The sequence below is a fragment of the Pholcus phalangioides genome, unplaced genomic scaffold (assembly GCF_987345545.1).
Source record: "Pholcus phalangioides strain wild (caught in Gottingen) unplaced genomic scaffold, Ppha-v1.0 ptg000019l_1, whole genome shotgun sequence".
Classification (NCBI taxonomy): Eukaryota; Metazoa; Arthropoda; class Arachnida; order Araneae; family Pholcidae; genus Pholcus; species Pholcus phalangioides.
The window spans coordinates 196247-206769 of NW_028301612.1; the positions used below are offsets into that span (position 1 = coordinate 196247).

At 38.2% G+C, this 10523-nt stretch overlaps 1 protein-coding gene across 1 annotated transcript in view; it reads right to left on the reverse strand.

The window, feature by feature from the left end:
* LOC149071063 (osteoclast-stimulating factor 1-like) overlaps positions 1–10474 on the reverse strand; it is a 59662-nt gene extending 49188 nt beyond the window's left edge. Inside the window, exons 1-2 of the mRNA XM_089248170.1 lie at positions 10364–10474; positions 1318–1364 (exon numbers count right to left, since the gene is read on the reverse strand). Coding sequence (XP_089104296.1) covers positions 1318–1364; positions 10364–10409 — 93 coding nt within the window. The 5' untranslated portion in view covers positions 10410–10474. The remainder of the gene's footprint in view (positions 1–1317; positions 1365–10363) is intronic.
* Between the last annotated feature and the right edge of the window lie 49 nt (positions 10475–10523).

Genomic DNA, 10523 nt, shown 5'->3' on the forward strand with positions numbered 1-10523 from the left:
CCAGTACTGTCTTGGAATCGAATTCAAACTTAAAGATGGAAAGATAATAATGTCTCAACAAAAGTACATTACAAGTATTCTTGAAAGATTTGGAATGTCAGAATGTAAGCCAATATCTACTCCGATGGAATCATCTATCAAACTGTCAAAAGGAAAAAATATAACATCTGAATATCCGTATCAAAGTCTTATTGGTTCACTTATGTATTTATCTGTAGGTACTCGACCTGACATCACATACGCTGTTAGCAATTTGAGCGAATACAATAATTGCCATGAAAAATCACATTGGATGGCAGCGAAAAGAATTCTCAGATATTTACAAGGTACCAAGAATCTATCATTAGTATACCAAAAGACTGGGAAGATGATAGTTGGATATGCTGATGCCACATGGGCTTCATGTAGTGAAGATTGTAAGTCCTACACTGGTTACTGTTTCAAGTTCGGAGGTTCTGCTATATCATGGGAATCAAGGAAACAAAGAACCGTGGCTCTGTCATCATGTGAAGCTGAATATATGTCCCTAACCGAAGTTACCAGAGAAGCGATTCATCTGAAAGAACTGATAAATGAATTGGGACTGAATCAAAGCCAGATAATTATATATAATGACAATAAATCAGCAAACAACATGTCAGGAAATCCAATTGTTAGTTCAAAATCGAAACATATTAACATCAAAAAAAATTTTATTCGAGAAAAGGTGGCATCTGGTGATGTATCAGTGAAGTACAAGCCCACTGAAGAAATGGAAGCAGACATTTTGACAAAAAGTTTAACACCTCAAAAATTGTTCATGTTTCGAAAAATGTTAGGACTCAATTTACTCTTCGGTGTGAGGGGGAGTATTGTTAATCTAGTAGTCCCCCAATAGTATTTCACTTAATCTTGTTCACCCCTCAGAGTGTGTATTATGTTACATATGTGTGGCAACGTTCTTTTTGTTTACCTTTTGTAGTTTTGTATTCTCTTTGTCTTTCCTTATGAAGGTACTACCATTTTTCCTGTCTAAATAAAATATTTGAAGTGCTGTTATATTGAAGTTTGTACACTTCATACAAGAAAGGAAAAACTATGTACTGAGTATGGAAGCACACTATGGTATGGAGACGCCATCTGGCGAGTGAAATATGAACTGAGGGCGCCGGCACACCACAATCTCATAGCATGTTCATTTTAGACAGGTTTCACTGTATTAATTAATTTTTTCTTTAATATTAAAAAAGTTCTTGATGAAACTGAATCCTTCATCAAATTCAGAATATTGATATTGAAATTTATAAAAGTGCAAGAAAATGAGTTAAGCAAACATACCTGCTGAGCATTATAAGGATATAGAGCTCTAACAACTCTAACCTGACCTAAAATATGGAAAAAACAAATGCATAAGAATATGAAAATTAATCTTTATATTTTTTTAGGATTTCGTGCTGATAATGGTAAATCAATTGGTCTAACAAAGAAAACATATTATTTTTGCTAAGTTTCACCAAAAGTGATCAGTAATACAAATATACAAATACAACGCCACAACAGGCAAAATGCCGAACGAAGTGGCTCAGAAAAAGATTCCCATAAAAATATGGATGTCATATATTTCAAAAATACAGCAACCCAATTAAAAATGTAATTAATAAAAATTATAAACAATATATACATGTGATAAAAATTATACAATGTCCATAAGGAATACTTATGGTTGTCTTATTCTAAGTATGGATAGCTTCTCGATTTACCCCAACATGTTTATAGTATTTCTTTTTAAACGTGTCAATTGTATTACAATTTACAACCTCCGGGGGTAAGCTATTCTATTTATTAACAACCCTATTAAAGAAAAATTCCCTGCGACACCATAACCTTGCATTGTCCCTCACCAATCGATACTGTTGTCCCCTTGTAAAAGCAGTCGATTGGCGGTGTACTAAAAGTTCATGGTCCATCCTATCCATCCCATTGAAAATTTTGAGCACTTCGATCATATATCCTCGACACCTACGTTCATCCAATGTAAACATATTCAAAAAATGAAGTCTCTCTTCATAACTCAAGCCCTGTGTGCCAACAAGGACACGCGTAGCTCTTCTCTGCACCCCTTCAACCAATTCTATGTCCCTATGTAGGTATGGTCTCCAAAACTTTACAGCATACTCCAGTCCAGGACGAACTAAGTCTCGAAAAAGCGGAAGAATGACTTTAGGAGAACGCGAAGAGACCTTTTTGAAAATGAGACCCCACAAGCATTCTATTCACTTTTTTGACTACCGCTGAACAATATTCAGAAATTTCGATGTAACTTTGCAATTTCATTTGTAAATTCACCTTCAGTAAGTGTACGTGCAAATAGACTAATAGGAAAAATAACTAAATAGACATTCACTAAGGTGTTCCTTGAAATGAAAATCTCTCCCTCTGATATAAAAATTATTAAATTACATTTCACATGACGCTATTTTTTAATTCTTGTACTTGATTTTTGCTGATTTCTTGAATACAACTAAAAAAAATCCTCTACTTTTGAGACTGATATTAATCAGTCCAATAACACACTTTGAGCTATGGGCAACGGTTCCTTAAGCAAAGTCAATTGCAACTCAGCAACAAATTTTTCAACGTCAAGATTTTTGATTGGTACTGTAGCTGTTTTTCTAATCTAAATTTGTAAAGAGACTATAACGTCATCAGAGTTTTTGGCCATTTTTTACCCCCCTCCCATCAAAAAAAAATTTCCGCACTGTCCCCTACCCCTAACGCATATTGGGATCAAAGACGAACGTGGGAGACACAAGCTCCTATCCCTTCCCCCCCCCCCTCCAGATGATCAAAAACTTATTTTTTATGCAAAAAAAAATATTTTAAAATAAAAATTAAAAATATCAAAAAAAAAAACTTTTTGTTTTTATAATCAATTTCTCTTAATTTCAATGTTATTTGCAGGCTAAGAACTCAAAATTTCTCTTTAAAAAGTTTATTGCAACCCACCCTCTAAGCCTTCTGTGCACCCCTCCCCAAAGGTCAATCTTGCATACACCTCTAATTTGATTGCCCTTTGAGAATACATAGAAAGTCTGACACTATTGTAGTGAACTTTGCTATTTATGCACAGGGATTATTTTTCACATGATTATAGACTGAACACACTATACTTTTAGCTTGTGTTTTATATTGATTAATTATTGGTTTATGTTAATCATCAATTAATGGAATGGTACTGTTGCCATTGCTAGCTGGTGCGAAGTACCGAGCATTCTTCTTCTTCATCGTGGTCTCTCTAAATTCCAGAGCCATTCATCAATAACTGGCAAGATGATTGCTTACAAACAACCATTTGAATAATTAAAATTAATTCCTTCCTATTTAGCTATCATTTCAATTAATAGAATTATTGCCAACTAGGCCTGATGCTATGGTGTCCAACCCCCCCCCCCCCCCTCCCAACTCCTCCAATGGAGCTAACTACTCGTCACATCTTTAATTATAAAACAAAATATTTCTCAGGCACTACGAATGCCTGCAAAATAGCCATTCAATTGACAGTTTCCCACTCTGATTTTGATAAGCAATGCTCTGCCATCATAAATACAACAGAATACTCGATGCAGTGCAATACATACATGATATACCACGATATGCGAAATACCACTATATGCAATGCACCACCATATCACCAATACATCAAATTAAGTAGTGATTCACTATATACGGTGTATCACAACACGCAAAGCACCACCATTGGCAATAAAACACAATACTCAATCCACCACTATATGCAGTGCACCACAATGAGAAATACAGCACAAAACGCAATGCAGCAATAAGCAATGCACCAACATCAGCAATACTGAAAAATAAGTAGTGTACCATGATAAGAAATGCACCACAATACGCAATACAGCACAATACTCGATGCATCACAATAGGCGAAGTACCATAATATGTACCACAATACATCGCAAGCACTGCATTACAATAAGCACAATACACAATAAGCACTCATTAAAATAAGCAATACAGACGCGATGCACTACAATATGGAATGCACTACTATTTGCAGTACGCCACAATAAGCAATACACCCCAATATAATAAATAAGCACTCATTAAAATAAGCAATACAGCACGCGATGTACTGCAATACGCAATGCATTACAAACATCAATGCACCACCATTTGCAGTGCACCACAATAAGCAATGCAGTATAATATGCAATCCACCACAATAGGCAAATGTGACGTATCGTGCAAGCAAAGCACAATAATATGCAATGCACCATAGTACAGCACACAATACAGCACGTTATGCACTATAGTACGAAATGCATAACAGTACAAATCAACAACCAGCAAAATCAGCAATGCACTGCAATCAGCAAAGCATCGCAATAAGCAATCTACCACAATACGCAATACAGACTGCATTATAATACGCAATACAGCATGCAATGCACTAAAATCAGCATTGTATTTGCAGTGCACCACAATAAACAATACAGCACAATAGCAATACCCACTGCATTAGATTAAGCAATACAGCATGCAATGCACTAAAATCAGCATTGTATTTGCAGTGCACCACAATAAGTAATACAGCACAATAGCAATACCCACTGCATTAGATTAAGTAATACAGCACACAATGCACTACAATACGCAATGCATTAGATTAAGTAATACAGCACACAATGCACTACAATACGCAATGCATTGCAATAAGCAACACACTACAATACGCAATGCATTACGATAAGCAATACAGCCCAATATGCAATGTATTACAATAAGCAATACAGCACAATATGCAATGTATTACAATAAGCAATACAGCATGCAATGCACTACAATCTACTCTCTTACGAGTTGAATGGTCTCTTACGAGTTGAATGGTGTCACTATCCCGGATGCAACTAGAGTCACCGATTTGGGAATTCTCATTGACGAGCGACTTAAGTTTTCTGAACATTGTTCAGCGGTTGTCAAAAAATCGAATAGAATGCTTGGTCTCATTTTCAAAAAGGTCTCTTCGCGTTCTCCTAAAGTCATTCTTCCGCTTTTTCGAGGCTTAGTTCGTCCTGGACTGGAGTATGCTGTAAGGTTTTGGAGACCATACCTTCAGAGGGACATAGACTTGGTTGAAGGGGTGCAGAGAAGAGCTACGCGTGTCCTTATTGGCACACAGGGCTTGAGTTATGAAGAAAGACTTCATTTTTTGAATATGTTTACATTGGATGAACGCAGGTGTCGAGGAGATATGATCGAAGTGTTCAAAATTTTCAATGGGATGGATAGGATGGACCATGAACTTTTAGTACACCGCCAATCGACTGCTTTTACAAGGGGACACCAGTATCGATTGGTGAGGGACAATGCAAGGTTATGGTGTCGCAGGGAATTTTTCTCTAATAGGGTTGTTAATAAATGGAATAGCTTACCCCCGGAGGTAGTAAATTGTAACACAATTGACACGTTTAAAAAGAAATACGATAAACATGTTGGGGTAAATCGAGAAGCTATCCATTCTTAGAATAAGACAACCATAAGTATTCTTTATGGGCATTGTATAATATTTTATCATGTGTATATATTGTTTGTAATTTGTGTTAATTGCATTTTTAATTGGGTTGCTGTATTTTTGAAACATATGACAACCATATTTTTATGGGCATCTTTTTATCAGCCACCTCGTTGGGCATTTTGCCTGTTGTGGCGTTGTATTTGTATTTGTACAATAAGGCCTACAGCACAATAAGCAGTAGGCACGGCATTATAATAAGCAATACGGAACACGATGTACTACGTAATGCGTACAATACGCAATGCAACACAATCAGTGGTGCACCACAATACGTACCATACTGCTTTGATACATAACAATGCGTAATGCACCACATTCACCATATTGTAGTGCACCACAATAAGCAATAGGCACGACATTATAATAAGCAATACGGCACACGATGTAGGTACAACACGCAATGCAGTACAAAACGCAATACACCACAATAAGCAGTAGACACGACATTATAATAAGCAATATGGCACACGATGTGCGTACAAAACGCAATGCAGCACAAAACAAAATACACCACAATACGCAATACAGTACGTGATGCACTACAACACGTAATACATAACAATAGCAATACACACCATAATAAGCAATACAACTCAATACGCAATACACACCATAATAAGCAATACAGCTCAATACGCAATAAAGCACTATACATCGCAATACGCACCACAATATGCTATAACCATGTAACAATAGTTGGGAACCTTTGGGGAATTTGCCAAACCAGCCTCTATCTCTTATTTTTGAAACATGTTTATATAGTTGTTATTGTATAATCTTTAATAGAATTTATGTTATCTTACCTTTTATAACCGTGCACGGTTGATTCAATTAGTCTGTGATATTTTCATTGTTCATAGTCCGGTAAAATGTGCGATCTTGATCACATCGCCATTTTAATTTATTATTGTTGCCATTCTTATTTTTGCAAAAGTTCCTATAAAAAATCTATTGTCATTTATTTATGTAAATTAGACGTTGTATTTTCCTATTGGCTGTGCTCTGATGTGTATTTTGCTGCGATGGTCGGTCCCAGGAGTTGGATCGTTCCGTATTTCCTTTTATAGGTATAAATTCCCGGTGCTACTTGGCATCGTCTCGCATTCGTTCTCGCCTTTCAACTCAAAATACATCACTTTAGGTGAAGGTGGTCACCTTTGGGTGAGTCATCTGAAGTATGAAACAGTTCGTCTCTCTGTTGCTATTACACCGCCGGCTGGTTCCGGACCCACCATGCCACATCTCTAGTCAATCACTGTCGTTCCCGGTTCCTGTCATCGTTCATCTGTCCGTCTTATGGTTCCACATTGCTTCCGATCGTCATTTCCGGCCGTTGAGTTTGCAACTCTTCCCACCACGTGAGGCTTCGTCTCGGGTAGTGACCTTCCGACAAGGTCGATGAATGGTTCCACATAGATCATTGCTTCCTATCGTCATCTCGGCCGTTGTTTGCAGCTCTTCCAGCCACGTGAGGTTTCATCTCGGATCGTGACCTTCCTCCAAGGTCGATGACGTCATGGCACGTGTGATCCGATAAAGATCGCCTAACTCCTGCAGTCGGACTAGATTGAGACAACGGACTTGGATTGGTGTACGGTATGAAAATTGAGAAATAATTCTGTTATTCCTAACTTATTTAATTGTTAAAGAATTAATAAATTTACTTTTGTTAAAACTAGAAATTTCTTTGAAATCATTTGTCTCTCTCCTTTGTGTATCGATTGCACCAATTTTGCCAGACCAGAATCCTGGGTAGTTATGCTGGGTTGTCGCAACCACTGAAACACACTAAGCAAGCGATGCAATATAATCAGCAATGCACTATAATCAGCAATGCACTATAATCAGCAATGCACTATAATCAGCAATGCACTATAATCAGCAATGCACTATAATCAGCAATGCACAACTATTTGCAATGCACCACAATAAGCAATACAGCTCAATACGCAATGCACCATCGGCGATTAGGTGCAATAAGCAATGCACCATTTCAGGCAATGCAGCACACAATAAGTAGTGCAGCCTTATATTAAGTGCACCACAAAAAACAAATGCACCACTATATTCAGGACACCACTTTAAGCAATACAGGACAATACTTAATGCACCACCACCAGTAATACAGCACAGTGTTTATTGCACCATCCTCAGCAATACAGCACAATAAGCAATGCGCCACCATAAGCAATACAGCACAATAATTAGTGCACCACCATATTCAAAGCACCGCAATAAGCAATGCACCACTATATTCAGTGCACCACATTAAGCACAATACGCAATACACCACAATAAGCAAAACAACACAATATGCAGTGCACCATAAGCACTGCATTAGAATAAGCAATATGGCATGTGATTCACTAAAATACGTGATGCATAACAATGCGCAATTGGCCAATATTTACAGTGCACCACAATAAGCAATGCAGCACAATACCTCATGTACTGCAATACCGCTTAATACGCGATGCATCGCACTAAACAAAGCACCATAATATGAATGAGCCATAATAAGCCAAAAGCACTGCATTACAATAAGCAATACAGCACTCAATGCACTACAACATGCAAAGCATCACAATCAGTAATGTAGTAATGTGTGTAGTCAGTAATATTGTACACCACAAATAAGCAATGCAGCATAGTATGTGATGCATCGCAATAAGCAAAGTACTATAGTACGCAATGCACCACAATACACATTAAACGCTCCATTAAAATGAGCAATACAGCACGCGATGCACTACAATATGCAATGCACCGCAATCAGTAATGCACCATTATTTTTGCAGTGCCACAATAAGCAATGCACAATGAGAAGCAAGTATTCATCCTCGACTCAAAATGAAACCTGTCAATTTCCCCATAAAGAGATCTGTCCAATGCCCTGCCCTGGGTACCCGGACCCTGTGTGTTGGGAGCACTGGTGATGTATACATACCTCTGGGTAAATGCACAAAACTTGATCCATACAGGTCAAGCGGTTCCTGATGTCCTCAGGAGTTAAATGAAAACTCTACCCAAAATCGTAACCGACTTCCGTAACACAAAAACACCACCCAAAATCGTAACCGACTTCCGTAACACAAAAACACCACCCATTTCGTAACATAAAATCGTCACTAATTTCGGTCACATAGAAACAGGCACTTTTCGAGTTTGTGATTTTATATTATAGAGTAGATGTGTCTGGTCTTGGGGTGTCTACACCATACAGGAGCATAGACAATACAGAGGTAGGGTGAATGAATGACGATTCACAGTTAAAAAAAAATTGTCTAATTAACATGGGTGGTAGGGCGAAAGTAGAAAATTCTCCCCGACCACAGTGCACACTTTCAGTGAACCACATTCCCTCTCCATTCGAAGAGCATGTATTTGCTTACACACTGGAGTCCAGCAAATTACTCAAGGACAACGCATGTCACGGGCTGAGTACACACAAAACAGTTCAGCCAACCCCCTCCCCCCTCATAAGTGAGAACAGGCCCTTCATTTGGGGGATCAGAGAGGGATTCCCCCCTCCTCGCACCAGCTTTAAAAAATACAATAGAAATGGACTATTAAGGTGATGTGTATATATGCACACATGTATTAAGTTGCCAAAGAATGTTTTGCATTGTTCTGCACTGAGCCCTTGGCTGACTGGAAATGTTCTGCGGCAAAAATTCTTATAATAGTGTTTTCTACATTTTTCTAAAAATTCGTCCATATCGTTCTGCAGTAGCAAAATTGTTCTGCGACATTGAATATATGTTCTTTGTCTCATCCCCGTAAAAATATAATGGGCCTGATTGAGACAGGATGGGGGGGGGGGTCTGTAGGGGTCTACTAGAAAAAAAGATCTATAGTACACTTATCATTGGGGGAAATGTTAGTTCAAGTGCCCACAAATTAGGGAAAGGTTTTTGACATATCCAATAAAGATGACATTAAGAATATTTCATATTTTTAAAAAAGGTAATTGATGACATAAGCATCATTCAACCCCCCCCCCCATCAAATTCAGCAAATCTGAACCCCCCCCCCCCACACACACACACACACAGGCCTATATATTGGTGCTGACACAATACTTGAATAGCTCCAAACATGCTGCTTTCAAATTTTCAATTCTTTTGAGATTTTCCATTGATCATGTGTTTCACTTCGAATCAGATTGAAACACATAGCTTGAATGCATGAACTGTTTTTCAGCTAAGGAAATGTCAATTTCTACAATCATTTTTGAATCGGCATGATTGACAGTCAAAAAAAAAAAAGAATCAGCTGTGTGATCATGCTGACTCCATCATAAAGACCCAGGTTTGATTGTAGAGATAAATGTGTCCTCTCAGCCCACAACTCATCAAATCAAGAGATTCTTCTGACCCTGTGGCATAATGAGTGCACTTGCCTGGATCGCAAGAGGTTCAGGGCTCGATTTTTCTAGTAGACAACCAACTTTCCTTTCTCAAGTTCTTACATGTTCACAAATATCAAAACTTCTAAACCACAGAATAGAAATCTTGAATTTAAAACCTACATTTGCTGTAGTTTCCCCCCCCCTTTCCCCATATGGAGGGGACCATGTCTATTGAGGTAATAATCATGACCCCCCCCCCCCTTTACAAGGGTGGAGCTGACGGGGCTCTAGACAGGACGATTATTAACCTTTATGTTTTTTTTAAGTTAGAAACTCACTATAGAGGCGGACCCCGCCAAAGAAGAGCCTAGGGACCTAGCTCTTGGATGTCGGGAGCCATGATAATAATACAAATAAAGAAATGAATTAGTACGTGCCAGGCTTGGGAACGGGCTTCGGTGGCGATCTCAACGATGCTGACATTTGTTACCCGGGTGGTTTAGCCGTTTACAAGAACAACAACAAACAATCACTACTGGACGGCCCGAACATCGAAAGCAGCACTTCGAAATCGAAACGAAATTGAAAATTATATAG